General features: G+C 35.3%; 2 protein-coding genes across 13 annotated transcripts; one reads left to right on the forward strand and one right to left on the reverse strand.

Moving 5' to 3' along the window:
* The first annotated feature begins 410 nt into the window (after positions 1-410).
* On the forward strand, positions 411-11314 carry LOC102608915 (uncharacterized). 6 transcript variants are annotated; one of them, XM_025099447.2, is made up of 20 exons: positions 412-572; positions 850-885; positions 1031-1534; positions 2101-2301; positions 2732-2815; positions 3101-3160; positions 3410-3454; positions 4175-4374; positions 4497-5000; positions 5323-5419; positions 5526-5705; positions 5786-5875; positions 6291-6353; positions 6502-6576; positions 7086-7136; positions 7685-7762; positions 8380-8514; positions 8896-9003; positions 9095-9160; positions 10822-11314. In XM_025099447.2, exons 3-20 carry the CDS (start codon positions 1193-1195, stop codon positions 10894-10896), a joined length of 2454 nt encoding a protein of 817 aa, XP_024955215.2. In that variant the 5' UTR covers positions 412-572; positions 850-885; positions 1031-1192; the 3' UTR covers positions 10897-11314. The 6 variants fall into 6 exon arrangements, with proteins under 6 accessions (XP_052294736.1, XP_024955215.2, XP_052294735.1 ...); XM_052438775.1 differs by having other exon boundaries at positions 850-1534; XM_006479361.4 differs by having other exon boundaries at positions 413-572; positions 850-1534; positions 4497-4997.
* Positions 11315-11467: 153 nt separating this feature from the next.
* LOC102609202 (uncharacterized) lies at positions 11468-14981 on the reverse strand. Of its 7 annotated transcripts, none has more exons than XR_008053593.1 (9): positions 14309-14981; positions 13982-14194; positions 13702-13902; positions 13454-13561; positions 13141-13278; positions 12772-13023; positions 12289-12609; positions 11821-12182; positions 11468-11708 (listed from the first exon to the last, which is right to left on the reverse strand). XR_008053593.1 is itself a non-coding variant. In XM_006479362.4 (8 exons), exons 1-8 carry the CDS (start codon positions 14792-14794, stop codon positions 12015-12017), a joined length of 1887 nt encoding a protein of 628 aa, XP_006479425.2. In that variant the 5' UTR covers positions 14795-14981; the 3' UTR covers positions 11468-12014. The 7 variants fall into 7 exon arrangements, 1 of the variants encoding a protein (XP_006479425.2); XR_001508376.3 differs by having other exon boundaries at positions 11468-11727; XR_003065679.2 differs by having other exon boundaries at positions 11468-11737.
* Positions 14982-22375: the final 7394 nt, after the last annotated feature.

A 22375-nucleotide genomic window follows, 5' to 3' on the forward strand; every position in this document is an offset into this window, starting at 1 on the left:
ATGTTTCAAAAATGAACTTCATTAACACATAAAAATGAAAATTTTCAGCATAACTCTCTCATGGTCTAAAAATGAAGGGAAGTAAAGAAATATAAATAAATTCCCATAACTTTGGGTATCCATTGAAAGTTTTGAAGAAGCTATGGAGAATTTTATGAAGTCTGCCGAAATACTCGAATTCTTTTTTTCAGTTGAATAGTAAGAGCATATATAAAACTCAACGCCAAAACATTTCAAAAATGAACTTCATTAACATATAAAGAATGAATTTTTTTTCAGCATAACTCTCTCATTGTCAAAAATTGAAGGGAAATAAAGAAATATAATAAATTCCCATCATTTTTGGGTATCCATTGGAAATTTCAAAAAGCCATGGGGAATTTTATGGATTCTGCCGAAATATCTGAATTATTATTTTTTGAATAGTAAGAGCATGTATAAAAACTCAACACAAACTCTCCTTCTCTCATGGGTAACCTCCTCCTGTATCTTGTTCAACTTCCTTCTATTTTTAGCAACTCGTTTGCTCTCTCTCTCTCTCTCTCTCACAACAATCCTAATCCAACAAAGAGGTATGCGAGCACAATCTCTTTCTTTTTTTTTTCTTTTTTTCCTTTTGATCATCATCGCCTTGCTTTAAAAGTTAAAGCTTGCACCTTTAATTTGCTAATGCATTAACTCAGTTTCAATTTCAGTTACAAATGTTGATTATTTTTTTCCCCGTTTTGAAGACTATGGAGCCGTTGCATACTTAAATTCTTGATTTGGAGTCTTTTATTATGTGCAATATGATGCTTGTTTTTAAAAGTTGGCAATATCTGAATTGCTTTTAATGCGTTTTGCCTTCAGGGTGTGCAGTTTATGAACCAATAAGGCTCAAAACAGGTTAAAGTTGTTAGCTTTTTGTGAAAATTGTTTTGATTATATTGAACGTATTTATGATTTGGGCCATCTTAGAATCAAGGATAAACGTTATTTAAAGGGAATCCATGGTTGTTTCATGCTGATTGTTGCTTATAATGAGGTGCAGTTAATGAGATTTATTAGGTAGGTATTGTGATGAACCTGTCAAAATAAGTGAAATGGCTTGAAAGCTATGCTTGTTTAGGGGGCTTTTCCCGAAAAATTTAGGGGAGGATTTGCTTTTGGTTGATGAAATGAGCATTTACAAGATGAGTTTAAGTGTTTAAAAATGGATACCAAAGAGGAAGAAGATAAGGCCTCATCGCCTTATCATGTTTTACAACAAATATCGGAGGAGGCCGTTAGAGTGGCTGGAGAAGCTCTGCAAGGTGTGTACTCACACAGTAACTCAAGCTCCAATCTGATGGGGCCACGGCATAGGCGCAGTCAGAGTGAGGTTTTAACTGCGGGACATACACGTACTAATAGCTTCCAGAGATTTAAATGTCAGATGCAAAGGGCTTGGCGGTGGGGTGGCTTCTCTCGGGAAAATGGTTACCAGTCTAGTTTCAATCCTGAGGTCCTGGCAAACCAAAAACGCCTGTGGTATCAGCGTCACTCCAAATCTACGGTATTCTATCTTAATATGCTTCTTTGTTATTTATATTCAATTAGTCGTCTGAAAAATTTTATATGAGTCGAAATAATGGTGTCTAAATTTTCTTTCCTTCATTCATTATTATTTTTTAATTTTATTTTCGGGCAGCTTGAAACTAGTTTTTTTATTTTTCAAGGTTAGGGATACTTTTTCTTTTTAAACATTCTTTTTGTGTGTATCACATCTACAAGTACTTTTTGAAGAGAACACCTGCTATGAGGATATGAGTTGGATGGTTCATTTTAGCTACCACTTCCAGCTACTGCTTCAGAGGAAACAACCAGCTGTAACTAAGTACACAAAATTTGGACTGTGATTCATATGCTCTTGTAGTTTAGTTAACTTGGTCGTTTGCCATGCTATATACTCTCACTCACTCACTTACTCTCTCTTCTCTTTTTCCATAAAATATTTTTTAGTTTTCAAGTTGGCAATTTTGTTCTCAGTTATATCTTTGTAGCTTTTGTAATGTTGAGGACTTTATGAACCGCATTTATCTTTCTGATTCTATAATAAATACTACAAGATATTCTTTGTAGGATCATACAAAATACAAGGAGCCCACCTCACTATTTGAGCACTTTATTATCGTGGGGCTTCATCCTGAAGCTAATCTTGTATGTGTGGAGGATGCTTTTGCAAGAAGGAAGAAATGGGAGTCAGAGATGGCAAAATCTGAGATGTTAGACCTTAGAGTTCTACAATACCCGGGTCCTTCACTTCCGACATTGGAACCTCAGGTTTATTGCATGAATAAATCAGTGCTCTCCTGGAAACCTTCTTTACTTTTAATAATATGATCCAAAATATATTGTATAACTGCTGTTTTTGCCGCAAGTGTACTCAAGATATACACTTTAATGGAATTTACTTTATTTTCTCATTATTTGACTGCACAATCTATGGTTATGTTTTTTTTATTGAAATAAAATGCAATTGTATCTTATGCCAAGAAATCTCTGCGCGAATTTCTGTGATACTTCTACCTGTGGAAGTATATTTGTTCTTTTTTACCAACATTGATGACTTGGTTTATGTGTCTTCCTTTTTGTTTGAATGCTTTCCTTTTTGTTGGAATGCTTTTAAGGATCTTGATAAACAGTTACCCATTGTCATGTTAACTAAGATATGGGCTGATTATCTTTCTTTTCTTCTTTCTGATATCTACAGATACTTTTCAAATATCCTCCTGGCAAAAAGTTAGCTGTGCGCCCTAAGGATTTAACTGCCTTCTGTTTTCCTGGGGGTGTTAAGGTTTGATTCTGATATTTTCTGATACTTTGTTTACTTGCCAAAATTTTCATTTACTGTGGAGCAGTTTACAATTTTTTTTTGTTTTAATTTACTGGAATGTTAACATATAAATTTGATCAATAACTGTATTGTCTTTTACATTATATAGTGCACATTTCTTCATAATTTTCTGATGCGGTTCAATCTGAAAATTGATGGCTGACGTTCTGTCAATTGGAATTCATTCTATTCTGCACTGGCACATGTTTATCAGCCATTGTCTTACTCACGAATTTTATACTACAGGCAAGATTGGTGGAGAGGACCCCATCACTGAGTGATCTAAATGAACTTGTTTATGGACAGGTTTGCAAATCTAATGTCTCTGTACTGCCTACCACGACAAATAAAATCTACATTTCCAGCGTCTAACTGTTGCTAATTATCTTCTTTAGTAAACAACATTTACGCACTTAACATGATTATGTATTCTATTGTATATATGGAATTTCTATTACTTTTCACAGGTCATCTTGCAGTAGATTTTTGCACTTTGATATGCTTTTTGTTATCCATTACTTACTGTAAACTTGTTCTCTTTGACGCTCTTAACAGGAGCATCTAGGCAGAGATGATTCATCATTTATCTTTTCACTCAAGGTATATTTTATCCATGTATCTTCTTTATCATGTTTGTTTACATTGGTTATTTTATTGCTTCCACAAAGTGCTACCCCGGTCATCTCTAGTCGTTCTATTGGGAATCTTATTTTTGGCAATATTGACTTAGAAATGAATTTTGAGTTTGGATGCTTTTGTAAGCAAAATCACTTTTTGATTTACTTCTTGTCATCAACAGTAACTTTCAATAATTACTGATGAGTTTTGCCGTAACTTTTCCACTGTCTTAGATTACTTTTGGTCTTTGTCTTCAGGTTAAGTATAGTGTAGTGTTTCTTGGGTTCATTAGGCGAAATTCTTGCTCATGTGTTAGATGGTTGTGGTGGTACCTAGCTTGTACAATAGTGATGTGCGTTGTCCATTTTTTTTTCTCCTTCTCTGACTCTAGGAGTGCTGTCTTCTGAGATTCTCTTTGTTTTTTATGTGCTTTCCCCCTCAGACTCTTCATCTTCTTACACTGATATGCAAGCTGCTATATGTATCTAATTGATTCTGGAAACAAGTTACTTCCTTTTACAGTTTACTTTTTCATGAAGTTCATATATTCCAATTTTTTGTATTGAGAAAGGACTTCTTGGACTGCTGGCTGCTTTGCTTACTGTGACTTGGTTGTGTAACTTTTCACTTCCTGTTGACTAATGGTTTTTGTCATAAACATGATTCGGTGGATACTGAAAAGTTTTCTGTTCCCTTGATCAGGTTGCAGACAATGCTACACTTTATGGAGTTTGCTTACATGTATCAGAAATTGTTCAGAGGCCACCTGGTATTCTAGGTACCTCACCATCACGTTCTCAATCATCTGGAAGATGTAGCCGCTTTTTGGTTTCTGCCCCTCGCTGCTATTGTTTGCTAACCAGAGTTCCTTTCTTTGAGTTACACTTTGAGATGTTGAACAGGTTGATATTTCTTTCATTCTGTTGTGAGGATTATTTGTCCTTGATTTCTGAATAAGAGAGAGACTTGTACACACACACATTTTCTTCGTAACAGATCTGACACAGTTCATACTTTGATGTAGTATAATAGCACAGGAGCGCCTGAACCGGATAACAGAGTTTGTTGCTGAGATGTCACTCACCGATATCGTTCCTTCAACACCCAAACTAAATGATCCAATAAATGACAGTGACTCACCTGAAAGGGAAGATTATAATGATTGGACAGCCTCTGCAATACCCGTTGACAGTGTTGTGGCTCTAACTGCGGCCGCTGCTGGAATTATTTCGGATGATGAGGTCACATCTTCATCGATAAAGATATCAGAACCTCGGACTCCTGAAAGTGTGACTGCTAGTGAGGGTTCAGATACTAGTCAATTACGGGAAATAGATAAAGATGATAGGAAGAATTTGCTGTATTTTGATGATTTTGCTTCTGAGGCCTCAGAAAATCGTTCTGATAATTTGGAAAGAATGTGTGCTACCTATGAGAATGGCCATGCTTCCCCAGATGTTGGCACATTTTCTGGATCTAAGACCCGCACATTAGAGCGTCTTGCAAGTTCTGAATCCCTATTCAGGTGGTAGATTTCTAATTATCTTATTATCAACTTTCATAAAATATTGGCTTACGGGCTTAGGTTGAAATAAATAGAATTTATTTTTAATTTGTGTCCAGATTTTGTCTTCTGTGAGATCAGCTAGTTATTGATTAGTTCCTTGAGATCGGGTCTGGATTCACACTTCAAATCAGTTTTCCTGCTTTCTAGTTTACTAGTTTTCCTGGTTTCTCTTTATTGGCATAAGTTAACTAGATAACTTTCATTTTCTTCACCATCTAATGCATCTGTCTGCATGTCTTCCTTCTTCGTGACAATCTCAATAATATATTCTTATCTTTGGCAGTCCAGCTAGAAGCATTGCATCGGAGGAGGAAGATGATGAGTTTTTCTCGAATTATGAAAAAGATTTAGGGGATGACTTGATAATGGAATGGGCTAGGGTGAGTTTATCGTCATTTCCTACATTTACACATCAATTTAGCATATGTGGCATCATAATTACCATTTGACCATTAATTCTTTTTCTTTTTCATACCTCCTCTGCAGGAAAATAAGAATGATTTGTTGCAAATAGTTTGTGGCTATCATGCTCTGCCGCTTCCAGCACCAGGAAGTGGAATAGTTTTCCTGCCACTTAAGCATTTACAGGCTATTGAGTACAACCGACCTCCAATTTGTGCCCTGGGCATCTGTGAAAAATCCTTGGACTCATTCAAAGCTGCTGAGGTATATCTTTGTTCATAGTTTTTCTGAAGCTATGTCCTCGTCATGTATATGCACTCAATATTACTGAAATTCATAAAAAGGTCAATGCAAAGTTGGCTGCTGCTGAAGAAGCTCTTGCGCTGTCAATATGGGCAACTGCAACCATCTGTCGAGTTCTGTCAATTGAAAGTGTAATGCTCTTTCTAATTGCTATTTTTTTGGCTTGTCATATAAACTATTTTTTCTTTTTTTAAATATATTTTCTGCTGTTGGAGTAGTTCCTGAGATCATGTGTGTTGCAAGCTATTTCTCTTATGCTATATTTGTTTGGGAGAAAAATAAAAGCTCCTGAACTTCGATGTATACTGTGATTATATGTGAAATGGAAACAATTTTAAATGTGTAAAGGATACAGAATTGGATACCTGATGTCGTAAAAAATGTAGTGTTCGATTTTGGACAAATTTGATGTTAAATTAAAAATAATAATAATAATAACAACAACCATCTGAGTTATTAAATTTGCCCCAGTACTTAAAGCATTCCTCCTAGCATGCGCATATGCATTCCAATATAAAGATTGATCTTGATGAATTATATTTCCAGGTTCTGGCACTGGTTGCAGGAGTATTACTGGAAAAACAAGTGGTGGTAGTGTGTCCTAATCTGGTGAGTTAGTTTCTGTTACTGAAAGTAAGTATGCTAAGCCATAGATAAATAAATTTTCTGGGAATACAGTTTCTATTTGTTGAAAATTTCTAAATGACGAGATTGTTATCAACTGGCTCTTCACCCTCATAAATTTTTAATGTTGCAGGGTGTTTTATCAGCTGTTGTCCTATCTCTGATTCCCATGATTCGTCCATTTCAATGGCAGAGCTTGCTTCTTCCAGTAAGTAGCATTTAGTCATTGCCCGTTTCATTTTGAACCTTCAGAGATGTGAGATAACATCTCGAGCTAAACCTAAACTCTTGAGAACTCATCCTAAAAATAAGTCCTCCTGTTCAAAATCTGTCATGGCATAAAGCAATCATAAAATTACTGGTTACTGGTTGTTTTACTGAGGCCATCTTACTGAAAGAAAATTTTATTTTGTGAAGGGTTTGTATTTTTTTACTGCAAAACATTTGATGCATGATTTCTATTTTCTTGAAATTTGAAACTTCTCGATTTAATTATCTGGGGCAAAATTGAAATATCCTCTAATGGGATGGATGAAATGCTGGTGCTTAGTTCAAAACCATGTTACAGAGGCAGCTATGATTGTTGATTTTGTACTATTTTCCTTTCTTTAAAACAATATTCTCATGTAGTTTTTGCACAGAGGCTATCTGCAACGCATTGACATGTATAAGATCTGGAATAATTGGTTTTCTCTTCTATCCCCTCATCTTGTACAGATTCTTCCAGCGAAGATGCTTGATTTTCTTGAAGCGCCAGTTCCCTTTATAGTGAGTTTCATATAGTTTATAATATTGCAGGTTTATGGCATAAGTAGCATGCTACTGAAATTTATTACCTTTTATGGAGTAAACCCTTTTAAAGACACTTCACACCATTTAGCAATTACATTTTTCAAGATGAACTACGGAGCCATAGCTATCCTAGTTTTATAACTTGATTAAATTCCTTTCAAATATTTGCACCTTTGAGTTACACATCAATCTTGTACTCTATATTTGGTTTGAGAACACATATTACTTTTACAGACTGCTAAAATAAAATTTCTCTTTTGCTCATTTATTTCACCTGCTAGTTCAGTTGTTAAAAGTGTCTTGGATTAATTATCAAGTACTTTTGAGATTCCTTATGTGAAATTTTTCCTGGAGCTTATATTGGTTAAATTGTTCAAACTTACTATTCTGTCCATCTGAAAGGAGATTTATATGCTTTAGGAATTTAAGATGGTTTATTTTAGATATTTCTTGGCCTTATTTGAAGCTATAATAAATAATAGGGATACTATTTTGATTAATACTTTTGTCTCTATCATTCACAGGCTGGCATTCAAACCAAACCTGCTGATTTAAAGATAAAAACATCTAATCTTGTACAAGTTAATGTTCTCAAGGACCAGGTGTGTAGCATTTTCTCATTTTCTGGATCTTTTCCGGACATGCTGGAAACTGAATCGAACGGCTAACTTTTTTTTTTTTTTTTTTTATAAATCAGATCTAACACCTATGGTTGATATGTCCTAACAGTTTGGAATTAGAAATTTTACCCATGTTGTAAACTTCTTTCATTTTTTATTTTCAAATAACAATTCTTTGGTTTTTTGATTTTTTTTTTTGCTCAAGAAGGGGTGACTATAAATTGCGCTACTTAAAAATGCCCATTCATTATTTTTATTGCTATTGATATTATTATCATAACAAATATTATTATTTAGTCAGCAAATATAATCTATTGTTCCTCAACTTTTGCTTTATTTTGCACATGCTAATCTATTGTTGCATCCGCTCTGTCCCTGAAAAGGTAGAATATCACACATGTTCATTCTAGCCATCAAAACTAAGTATGAGAGTTCCAAATATTTTTCTAGATTGTTAATCTTAAGAAATTTTTATGGAAAGTTTCAACTGTTTCTGTTTTTGTACAATATCCTAAGTTTTTTTTTTTAATGGAAAATCTTAATTACAATGGAATTGTTAAGAAGGCTTTGTGTTCTTATTATTGTTGGCTTTTGACCAGGTGAAATCATGTCACTTGCCAGCACTTCCTCAGCAGAGAGAACTTGTATCTGAACTTAGACCAATACATGCTCGGCTGTCATTTGAAAGTTCAATAGCTAGAAGACATCCTGTATATAGGTGCAGTGAAGTGCAGGTATTTAAAGATTGCTGCTATTGCATACCTAATGATTTTGATCGTGTGTCTTTTTGTTAGTTGGAAACTTTTTGTCTTCAGGCAGGATCAGTTATCATCAGTTTAAATAATATTTTTGATAATAAAAATTTAGTGGAATGCTTCTCATGCATAAAAAGATATTGTTCTCATGATATAAAGTAGACTGAATCTTTGGGTCTGTTAAAAAACAAATAGTACTTTTATAGGTTTAATTTCATTAGAGTGTTTGTCGCCTTTGGCCCTCAAATTGCTGAGTTACATTCGTTTTTTTGTGCTTTCTTTTCACCTTTTATCATCTTTTGTGAGTATCTCTCACCGTTTGTTCTTTAGCCAGGAACTAACATCTTAATTCATTTCCAGGCTGAAGCTGCAGCCCAATTTTTGAATGTCATGGGCAGCTACATGGAGTCTCTTTGTTCAGATTTGAGTTCTCACACAATAACTAATGTACAATCAAACAATGACAGGGTCAGTCAATCTACCATAAAAATTTTACTTTCTTCAAGGTTTTTGGTATTCACAAACTTTTTAACATATGAATTTCTGGTTGGCTTTTCAGGTTTCTTTACTTCTTAAAGATAGTTTTATTGATTCCTTTCCTAGTCGGGACAGACCATTTGTCAAGGTAGTTTTGCATTTTAATCTGTCCTTGCCTTGAAAAAATCTCTTTCACTATTGCAAATACATAAAAGAGTAGCTATTATGCACTAATTCAACATAAATGGTGATCTCTTATGACCCTTTTACTATAATTAATGTGTGTTAAGTTATCACTACACATGATTAAGCTTAAGCTTCAACTCAAGTGTTTGCTTAACATAGTATGGAAGCCAAAGTTTACCTAGAGGTCCTCGTAGGATGAATCTTCCCATTTGATTTGCCTTTGTATTTGCTTGTTTTGTTTCTATTTGTGTGGACATGTTTTTTCCTTTCTAATACTCTGTTTGGACTTGATCCATATGACAAGGTTATTTGGCATCTGTCTTGCATTGGGTCAAGGATAACTCAAGAAAGTGTGATATATGCTTTTTCTGGTTTATCAACTAGTTGAATATTGGTATTAAATTTAGTTGCAAGAGAGGGGTTCTGAACTTCTAATCATGGAATTCATGACTCATGATTATTTAATCAGCAGAATTAAATTGATCACAAATTTATTATGTTGGATCATCATTAATAGCTTTTCTTCGGTGGTCCTCTCTCCAATTCTTAAATTAATTCAATGTTTCTGAGCTCTCAAGAACACAGTTCGTTAGCTGGAAATTCTCAAACAGATAGCTGACACATTTTGTTAGCAAATACCCCATAAACCATTGAACAGAAATCTGAGTCAATGTGAAGGCTAGACAGAATCTAAGCCAGTGGTGATCATCCCACTATAGAACAATTCAGTTAAAAGATAATTCTTCTCCAATTTAGTCCATACAAAGGAAGTTTGGATATATTAGATGGAAGTTTGGATATATTAGATGGATCAAGGATCGTATGCACCTGGCACTGGTCCCGCTTACCCTTAGTAAAGTGGCACTTGGGGCAGGCTCAACCATGTCACTTGAAAGAAAGATAGACTAGAGAATATAAAATAGAAGATAATCTGATCTAGAGATACACTATAAATATTTGCGACATGTCAAATACTCTGGAAGAGTCATGTATTCACTCAGTGTAGGGAAAATGGAGCTGACAGATTCAGTGATGTCTTCCACTATGATTTGGTATTGTTTTCTTCAACTTGGTAGGACTACCAAGCTTTACTGTCTGAGATGGTTTATAATCTTTCATTATATGTTGTTTGAAATGTCTCTCCCCAACAGCACAACTATTTTGGTACTTTTAAGGCACAATCAGGTGTTGCTGTTACCATTCTTAGAATGTAAAAAAAAACATTGTTTGTATCTGTCAAGAATGTTGGACTTGAAGGTTATTAAGAGTATTAATGTTCAGCTATGTTCTAACTTGCTTTCCCAATCTTGTTTGTATTCATCTGATTGTTTGAACCTGGTGAAAGAATATTATTGAGCTAGGCATGCAGTCTGCATTCATCAAGCATTTAGAGAAACACAAGTTCTGCTACATTTGTTTCCGCTGCCTTGGGTTGTAGAACTGCTTGGATAAGTATAAGGCAGTATTCATCAGTAGTAATACAATTGAGGAACTCTTGTTTATTTTGTTCACGGACTATTTGAGTCTATTTAATTGTCATTTTTATTTTACATTGGTGATACTCTTGCAGTCTTTAAAGAAGAGTTTGAATCAACTCATGCATTCATTTTCTGGTTTATGCAGCCATTTGTAGACACACAACTGTTCACTGTTCTATCAGACTCTCGTTTGTCAAACTTCGAGAATGGGTACTTCTAACTTTAGCCAGTTAACAGATTTGATGAGTCAGGTCAGATATGATCAAAGCAATTAAGCTCGTAGGGAAATGGCCTCTATTACTCTTGTTCATGACCTGACAGCCAGTATTTTGTCTATGACAATAGTTTCAGAAACATACCAGGAGTGCTGTTAAGCTTTATTTTTCTGTAACACAATGTTATAGTATTGGTTACAAATGCCTCACGCCATTTATGTCTGTTGTACTACTGCCCACCACAAAGTGATCATCAATCCCATTCTTTTTCAGGGATATGATGTCAAGCTTAACCGAGATCTGTCTTGCAACAAATTCTTGTAAATGTTCAATAAAATTATTTATAGAGTGACAATAAATTATTTAGAGGGAAATATATTTCAGTTAAATGTGATTAACTCTTCATTTTGTTCTGTTCTTCAACTTGCTTTCTCTTGTCCTTTTGCTGAACTGTTCTCTTTATTTTGTCGAAAACAAGGCTGAACCATGTTATTTGATGCTGTCTTGCACCACGCTAACATATCTATATGATGTCATACTCCAACAATGTCATGAAGAAATAGTCTACGACACTCATTCACGTGAAAACCTGCCATTTAACCAACAGAGCCAGCTAATGGTTTAAAATTCGACACCACATCATGACAAATTCAGTTGGTGCGGCAGACTTTGATGTTGATACATAACAAAGTTTACATTGGAAGATTCCAGAACATACAGTATTACAAGGTTCATACTAAACTTGTTTCGGAACTTTAAATCAGCAAATGTCCCATCAGCAAACGTCCCGTCCGTAAATGGCGAATCACATGCAAAACTATACCATAGCCGTCAAGCTGTCAAGAACTTCAGTAGTAAATTCAAAATGCATTAAGTCACGAAGGAAAAGGAAAAGCATGCAAAGTCCTTGCTAATACCTTTTAACATACCCATGCTTGGTTAAAGGTCTTCCTCAGATGCCCAAATTACACGTGTTGTGTGAGGTAGGTAATATTCAAACTCGGCCGCAAAAAAAAGAGAAATGAAGAGAATATGATTCATTCACGTATCGTAATCCCATCAAGAAGTAGCAATGGAAACTTGGCAACCGAAAAGAGTGAAAGAATAGCAGAACATTATCCAATCATTTCTCTTCATCCTCAGAATCAGACTCTTGAAACACCGGTGCAGGTTGGGTTTGTGCATATGCTGGAGCAATATATTTAGGATCCTTTGCTGCAACATCAGCATACTTCAATATAGCTTCTCTAGGATCTTCTTCCATCCACGTCTCCTTGATCATACCCCCTTGCTGCAAGGAAACTCAAGATATTAGCTAATTTCCACTAGCTTCACCTGTATAACATAAAAGAGTTGAGAGAAAGGACCAGAAAAGAAAAAAGGGCGCTGAAGATTACCTTGAGAAGGTACTGGGTCAGTAAGCTTCCCTTACTCGCACCAACTCTCCCACCATGGCCAGGTCCTGTAACAGGAACTTCAGGCTTGTGGGACTTAATTGGATCCTTCAATAATTTCTCTCGCTGACGCTTGCGACTTGGCTGATCTCTGAACAAGGGTAATGCATGTGGATTGTGAATAACCGGAGCCACCTCAAAATCATCAACAGATTTTTTCCTCGGTGCTCGTGCAACACACACAAGAGCTCCTCTCTCACTCAGTCTTGGATCATATAATATGTGAGTTCCTCCCTGACTTTTATCTCCAGCTGTTGCAAAGATCTTCAAAAAAAGGAAATTAAGGGGAAAAAAAGAAAAAAGAGCAACAGATGAGTGTATCTCCATATGCATGATTGTGTTTTGCTTCGAAATGAAGCCATAAAGGATTCATCACACACAATAGCTCAAACCTTTTTTGGGGAAGGCAGCAAAAGTGTAGATTACCTGATTTAGCTTTGGGTGCCAAGCACATTGCACCACACTACAAGCCGGTGATATTCCAACTCTGGAAACAAGTTCCAGTTTCTCCCTATCATAAAAGCATAGAAGACCTCCTGTTGTGCTCTCTCTTTCCACAGATGTTCCAGTCAAGAAAAGTTGTTCATCAGGACTAAATGCTACATTTGTTTGGGCATAGTTATTGGGGAGATCCTCAAACACCTTAAGAGGCTCTTTCATTTTGCGCAAATCCCAAACCTGATACACATTTCAAGAATATGTAAGAATAGTGACAACATATTGAGATTTCGAGCATGCACACATGTACATTGAAGGAAGTAAACAGCAATATGTTGTGGAGACATCAATTGCTACCTTCAACGAACCATCAAAGCTCCTTGAGAGCAGAATTCGCCCATCACTAGAAAACTTAAGTGCAGTAATATCATCAGAATGACCTTTTTCAACATGAATATCTGGCCTGCTCCCCCATCCAGGCTTAAGGTTCCACACCTGCAAGAGTGAAAATACAAGGCACGTGAAAAGAACTGATGCAAAGTTCAGGAAGTCAAAGAAAGCATAAAGTAAAGAGAATTTTGATAGAAACATCAATTTGGGAAAGCCTAGGGTCTAGCCTAGCTTACAGTATACAAACACAAAAGAGATATCAGGCATCACAAGCAAATACCTGTATAGAACCATCTCCTATACCACCTGCAATGCATTTCCCGTCACAATCCCAAGCACATGTGGTAACTGCAACCCTTCCAGGCCTTGCAAGCTTTGGTTTGATAACCTATCCAATCCAGAGAAAGTCACATCATCAGTTGACAGCCATTTAATTCCTTTCAACTCACTTCATAAGAGTTAAGAATGCTTGGCATATATCCACCTGGCATATCTTAACCAAAGTTACAAAGTATAAAATAAACAAACCTGCTTCTGACTTTTGAATTCATTTACATCCCAAATGCGAAGTGATCCATCCTCTGATGATGTCAAAATTGTCTCTTTAGTTTTAGGGTGCCACTCTCCACAAGTCAATCCACAAATGTGGCCCTTTGTGTTTTTCAGATCACGTATATACATATCACCCTTCACAAACTCTCCTAGAGTAAGTCCATCTCGGTCATATATCTGAAATACAAAGTTATACATGAGAGAGGTGCCATAAACAATAAGCAAATAACAACAAAAAGCTAGCATGCACAAGTACCTTAGCTTGAGCAGAACCAGTCACACAGAGAAAACGGTCAGATGTTGGACTCCAGCTCAAGTTACGAACTTGATGACCCTCAGATGGCTCAAGCTGCCTAAAAGATTGTAGACGGGAATTCATTCCTTGAAAGTCATACATGCGTACCGTATAGTCATAACTTCCAGAAAGAACTCTAGAACCAGAGTGATCAACTGCAAGAGCTGAAACAATCTGACAAGCAACACCCATAATGTCGTTCTCAGCATAAACCAAAACCTTTGAAAAGCTAACCCTAATCCACCCACTTAAGAGCAGGCAATAGATTCTGCTCAATAAAAATATTACCTTAGTATGCCCTTTGAGTACAATCTCATTGCTCATCGGAATTTGATGCCGATTCTCCTCTCCCTCCTCTTCATCAACATCATCATCATCATCATCTCCTGACTCTGCCGGCGGCCGAGGAGGCCCAATCATTACGCTGTCAGCATCGTCCTCTTGCTGCTGCGGAGGCCGAGGAGGCCCAATTACCACGTCATCGTCATCGGCTTCCAGTTCCTGCTGCCGGGGAGGCGGAGGTGGCGGTCCAATTGGTGCAGCGTCCGAAGACTTAGGGTTTCGAAGCGTGCCCAGCCATTCCTTGGAGGAGGAAGAGATAGACGGCAGGTTGTTTTTCTCATTATCGGTAGCGGCGGTTGTTGTAGTTAAGGGGTCGGATCGGCGAGTGGCGTTGTGGATTTTCTCAAGGGGCGTTTGGGATTTTGCCTGTTTCCCGAATGTGAGAGGAAATTGGGCCCTAATTCCATCATATATCTCTGCCTCGTCTTCCATTTTGTTTCGTTCGCACCTACCCGTCGTTTATCAGTGATCTTTGTTTCCTTTTAAATTTGTGGACCATTTATACGCTTGCTTGGCCGCCATTGGAGTTCCTTCCCGCAGGAGCAGGGACAGGTAAAGCGGATGATGGGCCGGGTAACCCGAGGGACCCGCTTTAATTAGGCTTTCGGGTTCAAGTTGTTTTTTGATGCAGGGTATTTGACTGAGGAGTCGGCCTTTTGATAACTCTTCAAATTCCTTGTAAAATCTTTTTTTCTTCGATTGAAATTATTTAAATAACCTAACATAAATTAATTCAAATGAAAATTTAATTGAATATTTAAATAAATTATTCTTTTAACAAATATTCTACACTCAATCCATTTCATAAGTTATACTTATTATAGGAGTTTAGAGGTATGAAGATCAAAATTATAAAATTTAAAAAAAAAGAAGATAAATTTATATTTTAGGATAATTTAAAATGAAACATTTTTTTCAGTAAATTTTTTTGGAAAGATGATCAATTTTAATGATATATGAATTTCTATTTTAACAGTTAAACTAAGGGTATTACGAGGATATTAAAGGGGTGTACTCTCAACTGAGTGATGTGTTTTTGCGTAGAGCTAGTGATTGAGTTTAGCAGTCGTCCTGGGTGTACCCCGAAATCAAAGGCCCTCGTGAGTTCGCAGGCCAGCTTGGCACATGATAATCCATGTCTAGAAAGCCCGAAAATAAGCATTTTTTTTTTTTTCTAGTTCTTACAAATGTTTCGCGTGCGGGTGGTTAAGATAAGATAGAATCCTAAAACTTAAACGCACGGTTTTGTATCAGTCCATAGCCGAATTGGAAAGTTAAAACTTCCATTCTAAGAATTAAGAACGGGTCCCACATACGTATGGATAAGCATGACGCAGTGTATTTAATTTTTCCTTTATAGATATCACATCACTTAGAATGATGAATTTTATTATTCTAATGTTTGGCTAAAATTTTTTTGTTGTATTGGTGTAGTTTAAGTTTAGGAGTCTTACTAATAGTTATTGAGTTTATTTTAGTTGGATTTTCTTATTTAATTTTCGTACTCAAAGTTGAGTTTGTTATTTTATTTTAATTAGTATTTGTGTTTATTTGCCTTTGTAAAGTGAGATTATAATTTTTCAATTTTGTCATTCAATAAAATCATCTCTTTTATTTTATTTTTTTAATTATGGGATTATTACTTTAAATTCATCAATGTCACGTGTAGAATTGTTCGTACTGGAGTAACATTTAGTCTCATCACAATCTAATCGTAAATATTAAAAGTTAAATTGTATTCAATGATGTCAATTCACCTGTGTAAGAGAAATTCAAACATTAAACTTCTTGTATCAACACAAGAAATCATACAAGTTAAGACAACTAGCTCTTGTAAACCACATGATTGATAAAACATAAATCACAAAAGATTCAATAAATTCCACAAGAAATGATATATATAAGGAATGCACCTAGATGTGAAATATAATCAAGTTTTAAATAGTAATATAACATTAGACTTGTTTGGATCACTCGCACATCGTTTTCAGATAAAACAGCTATAATCATACCCACAACAAATTTTTAAAACTCTTTTACAACTGAGTTGTTCTTATTGGTGAGACACATTAATATCCGATGAAGTCTTTCAAATTTTAACATAGCAATTGAAAGTGCGAACTAAGGAATTGACTGAAGAGTCTGAGAGAAGAATGAAACTAATATGTGAAAGTTATTTCAACAAGATATCGAGTTCTTTTTAGGTTCTATCAAAGGTATTCTGTAATATTCAACTCATTATTATTTTCATATTATTTTGATATTTTAATTGGTTTAATTAGAGTATGTTCCATGTTCCCCTTTTGTCTTTCCCTGTCAATGAAATAGTTTATTTTTGCTTGAAATTATAATTAGGTTTTGATATCTTATATATCTTGTAGCCTAAGATCTTATTTTAGGTTAATTAATACCCTAAGATAAATTATCATTAATTTATGGTAATTGAATTTTTAATTTAATCCATGATAGAGATTTGGATATATGCAAATTTGGTAGTCAAATAGATTATATTTTACCAATTAGACTGGGAAAAAATCATTTCTTCCACCAGTATTGAATATGGATTATTCGAAAGATTTTAGGTAAGTTTTAGATGAATTCTGAAATCAATATAGATCTAGATCCATTAAGGTTCGATCCTTCTAGTGAGCTTAAAATTCCACCATTTGTTGTCTCATGAATCTTGGAGTTGAGGCGCCCGACTGACACCCCCAATTTAGGGTTTGGCCAGGGTAGGTTGATGGTCCGAATGGATACGGGAATGAGGGTTATCACCATAAAGAGGGGAAAAAAAAGATTCATACATATTTATAAGTACTAAATTTTAGTGGTCAATGAATTATATAAAACCCAAGATAACAAAATCTATATTACATAAATTCTTCTTTTCACACTCAGAAAGTTTTGCTATTTTCTTCTTTTTAAGTGTTTAAGTTTTAGCATATTTTTTTTTTCTTAATTGGTAAATTTCTTACCCTTGATTTTAGATTTTAGTAGTTTAATAATGCATATGAACAAGAGGGAAATAATAGCTAGTTCTTTATTTTTGCTGGTTCACCTACGTACTGTGTTATTCTTTACACTTCAACAGTTGATTGACATTTCATACTAAATGCATTTAGGATGGGTTTTTGAGACTGCAGTCTATGTCTTTGTAGGATAAATTAATTTGCTACTCAGAAAGTTGATCACTAGTACTAATCATAATGGGGAGGAATTCACTAGACATGGCTTGGCAATACTGCACAATAATTGACAAGAAGAAAAATCACTTGCGATGCAACTTTTGTGGGCATGAAATGCATGGGATCACACGCTTCAAAGAACACATTGCTCAGATGGGAGCGGACGTGAAAACTTGTACGGACTCTTGCCCTCAAGAGTTAAAACAAGAAATGATTGAAGAACTCGTTCAGCATTCTCTTAAGAGAGAAGAGAAGGAAAGAAGATTAAGAGAAGCGTTGCAAAGCAGATTGATGAATGTTACACCATCACCACCACCGCCGCCGCCACCACCACCATCACCGATATCAGTAGATTACAACAACAAAAAGAGGGCTGCTTCCGCGGCTACGGCCGACTTAGAGGCGGAAGAGAGAGCTATGATGGAGAAAGCTGTCAAGGAGAGCCTTCAAACGTTTGAGATGGAAAAGAGAAAAGTTGCCAGGTATGCTGATGACGAAATTGAGGCTGCCATTCGTGAGAGCATGAGATCTTACAGAGAGGAGCAACATTGGAGGCGCGGCCGAGAGGGTTCCAGCAGATATTATTCGGAGGCAGGACCATCATCATTTGGTAACTATGAACCCACTAATGATGTCGATTCAGATTACGACAGTGATTTCAGTTTCTAGTTAATTTGTTTGTTGTGTGTCTTACTTTTACTTTTATTCGTGTTGAAGAACTTAATTATGTGACAGCTCTTATATTTCATCTTCGTCATATGTTTGTTGAACTATTGATTTAGCTTTGTTATTATATATATTATTTAATTAAGGTTTATATGACCTTTAAAAATGTTAATAAATAAATGATATGATAGTCTATATATGATTGATATTATTATTTTATGATTTGTTATTTTTAAGATAAACAAATGTGCCCTTAGATCCTCGGCACATATCTCTGATAATATTGCTATCCAATATATAAAAATGTAGTTTGCTTAGAAAGTTATTTTATTTTCAGGGGATTAGAAGGCTATTAATTTAAAGGATTTCGTACTCACAGTCTAGACACCGTCAAATAATTAAATTTTCTAATCATCGTACCTAAATTATTAGGTAAGGCACCCGTAATATAGCGTGGTCCGACCTGGATTAGAAAGCCGTTTCTATTTATCTGAAGTCACTAACAAAACAAAATGAGGTGTGTTGATGATCTTAAAGAACATAATGGGTTAGGACTTAGGATGAGTATGATAAAAAACAAACAAGAGGTGGGCAATTGACGGGGTACTAGGAGTTTATAACTCGGCAAAGCAATTAAAACTCTTGTCTTTTATCTCTTTAAAGCCGTCTCAGAGAAGTATCTAATGGAGGAATAATCGTAGTTTTGTCAATCTATTGTTCTTCTTGTGTACTTTCAATGTTCCGAGTGATCATGTTCAGCAAGTGTTAATGAAATATTTTCTGATGAAAACTTTGTGATTTCTGCAACTCTATTAGCTCCCAGAAGCTTAGAGACATTCCAATTTTTGGTTGGGACAAATCACATACAATTTTCAGCTGAATCTTACGTGTGAGCAGCGTATGTACTTTCAATACGTGGAGGATCAAATAAGCTCCGACATAAGAGCTTATTATACACTGACAAAAGAGATTTTCATGTCTCTGTTGTTATAAAAAGAGCATTGTATGAATAAACAAAGACACATTTAACCGGTCGAGACAACTAGCTCCCCAAATAATGGGATTGGTAAAACATAAATCAAACAAAATCCGTTAAATTTCTTAAGCAAAGATATATATATATATATATATATCAAAGTATGTGGGTGAATATAAAAAAATAATCAACTTTTTAAGATGGTAAATTGGTATATAATTTTTTTTTGGATTATTTAAACGCGATTTTGGATAAAACAACTATAATCATACCAACCAAATTTTAAAAACTTTACTTTAGAATTGAGTTGTTCTGAATTAGAGAATATGATTAGCAAAAATATAAATATATCAGACAAAGACTTTCAAATTTTATTTACATTGATAATGAAAAAATGATCTAATAAGTTGATCATCAAAAGCTATTTTAATAAGATATCGTGTTCTTTTAAGTTTTCTTTAAGATTGAACATTTGGTTTGGTTTGGTTTTTTTTTTTTTTTTTAACTAAATCGAATCGAGCCTAATCAAAATTTCAGATTTAGTTTGGTTTTTTATATGGTATCTTTTGTTGTTTTAATTTTATAATATTAATTATTAAAATTAAGAAGCAATGAAAGCAGAATTTTAGAAATCAAAATCAATCTCCATCTTAAAAATTTTGACATGAGTGATGAGGTCTTCAGAAGGTTACCTGTGCCAGATTCTACCTTTAACGCTGGTGAAGAATATCAAAAGCTCTCTTGCCTTTGTTTGTCATAAGCCCCATCCAATTCATGTTTCCTTTGAGATATGGGTCATGGATGAATTTGGTGTCGATGGAATGCGGAAAAAACTAGTAACAGTAGAATGTAGTCAAAGATTTCAATGGCCTCTAGCATTCTGGAAAAATGAGGTGGTTATCATGGCGGACAGGGTTGGAAAGCTGTGCTGCTACGACTTTGGAACCCAAGAAATTAAAGAACTTCCAAGTTCACAAGCATCTCATAAATTAGTTTTTTGTTGTAATTTACATGAGCAGTCTAGATTCAGTCAGAGGAGGAAATAAGCTCGACATAGGATAGGAGCTTTAAAACCCAGGAAAGTAAAGTCTTCCCTTACTATAGTTTCAGACTGTATATCTCTTGAAAATTGACCCTGTGAAGTATCTAAATAATTGTAGTTTTGTCAACTTATTAAAATCTTCTTGGGTACCTTAATGTTTGGTGCCTTTCTCTTTAGCCAACGTAAATAAAATGTGCATATCTATCATGTACGCATTACTTTGATGACTGTGGTATCTGTATTCTCACCAGAGAGCTATCGTGTATGAAACAGGCTGTAACTCTTACCAATAGTGTCACAGAAACTTATACTACAGAAAGCTACAGACGCTTCAATCAATACGAGGAATAGACTGAGAAAATTACGATTTTCTTTTTATTAGATGATAAGAAATATACTTGTAACAGATCAGTCATAATCTCTTAGACCAAGCTTGTTACCTTCTCTAACTGAAACTACGGCAGAAATTTTTCTAAGAATTTTAATTTCTTGACTGGTGGCTGACTGGCTTCCATCATAAGCTCATTGCTTTTCCCAAAACAGTCATTAATTTTTTCCACGATCCATTGATACCAGATTCATCCACTACCCATATTGCACAGAAATTATGAACTGAGTAGAGATTCGTTCAACACCATAACATTTCTGGATTCTCGCGTGGGATTAAAAGCAATGGTGTCTTTGGAAAGACCTGATCAATCATATCAAATTAAAGGATAAACTGTTGACAAATGTGAGGATGATCACCCCGTGTCCATGCAATCCAGTAACAAGCTCCACTAAAGTATAAACATTCAAAATTGTAAATGAAAACCGTTCTTTAGCTTCACGAAGGCTTATGCCAATCAGTTCTCTCCAGGACTCAGCCCTTTCGGTTGAATCAAATCAGGCAACTTTGTAGTCATTGGATTTGGTGTCATAACCAAAGCCAACAAAGTTTGTGCTAAGACAAAGAAAATGGCAAGCAGTGTCAAGGCTGATTAGATGACTGAGGCAGTTCCCTGAATTCCCTGAGAGAAAGGTTAGCTAATACGACTGCACCAGAATCTAAAGCAAAACCAAAAAAATTGCCATGGCAATGATGCAATCAAACATACCACTTGATAGAGAGGAAAATCAATAAACGTCCACACAGGAGAAACATGATCATCACCAAGTGGGGTATCTGTTTTGTTATCAAAACAGAGTAAGGACCAAAAATTTTTCGTTTTGACGACCATCAATGAGGAGCTTGGACTTGAGAAAAACAAAAGTACTGTTCTGGTTATATATCACGGATTTTTGTACGCATTTGAAACTCACCAGTAAGTCTTCTGGCGATCATGCAATAATCTCCACCATGCACCAATTCTTCCACTATATTTTGATTTTATTTTTTCAACTCATTGTCCTATAGCATACATCTTCACTGTATAAATAATTGCCAAAATGCAAGTATTCATCTTGGAAATGTATTAAATAGTAAAAGATAAAATTATATGTAATGATCATTATATATATATATTTTTCAAACCAATAAAGTGTTGGCTCCACTGGCAATGTAGTCCCCTTAAGTGGCTTGATTGGGTTTGTTCCCCAGTTCGAGTCGCAGGGAAGTCGACTTTGTTGGGAGAACCTGTGCCTCTCGGTTCGAGTGGGGACTTCTAGTCTGAGTTGTGGTACGGACTTAAAAGTGCCTCCCACAGTTGGGGCCCTCCCCAAGATACCTCGTGGTCAAAACAAAAAAAAAAATATTTTTTTTCAATGAACCTAGATAATATTGAATTAAATGGCATGTTAAATGTTAACGCATCTTAAACTAGATTATTAATTTTTATCTTGGATCTGGAATTTTGATGCGAACTCTGACGTAAAAGCTTATTTCTATCTCTTGTCATTATTTTTCCTTGTTATGAGAATACTAAGGCCAATAATATTTATTATTAAAACTTTATTGAGACGCCTTAAGTTAAGTATTATAAAACCGTCCATATTTCCATCTTTACTAATATTAAATCAATAACATTAAAGCCACTAGGGTGAGCTTAATAGATAGAACTCATATCTCACAATTATGAGGTCAACCAACTGTGAAGTTTAATTTTCTTTTTCAATTTGAGTGGAGTGACGTTCCTCGAATAACATTAAAATATATCTAAACCCCC

This window comes from Citrus sinensis, chromosome 3 (assembly GCF_022201045.2).
Source record: "Citrus sinensis cultivar Valencia sweet orange chromosome 3, DVS_A1.0, whole genome shotgun sequence".
Taxonomy (NCBI): Eukaryota; Viridiplantae; Streptophyta; class Magnoliopsida; order Sapindales; family Rutaceae; genus Citrus; species Citrus sinensis.

Excerpts from the sequence above, each read along its gene's own strand:
- LOC102608915 (XM_052438775.1), top strand. The coding sequence starts at position 1,193 with ATGGATACCAAAGAGGAAGAAGATAAGGCCTCATCGCCTTATCATGTT. Across the intron at positions 5,420-5,525 it reads TGATAATGGAATGGGCTAGG|GAAAATAAGAATGATTTGTT; the intron begins GTGAGTTTATCG and ends CCTCCTCTGCAG. Across the intron at positions 9,161-10,821 it reads GGGACAGACCATTTGTCAAG|CCATTTGTAGACACACAACT; the intron begins GTAGTTTTGCAT and ends TGGTTTATGCAG.
- LOC102609202 (XM_006479362.4), bottom strand. The coding sequence starts at position 14,794 with ATGGAAGACGAGGCAGAGATATATGATGGAATTAGGGCCCAATTTCCT. Across the intron at positions 14,195-14,308 it reads TACTCAAAGGGCATACTAAG|ATTGTTTCAGCTCTTGCAGT; the intron begins GTAATATTTTTA and ends GTTGCTTGTCAG. Across the intron at positions 13,903-13,981 it reads CTGGTTCTGCTCAAGCTAAG|ATATATGACCGAGATGGACT; the intron begins GTACTTGTGCAT and ends TTTGTATTTCAG.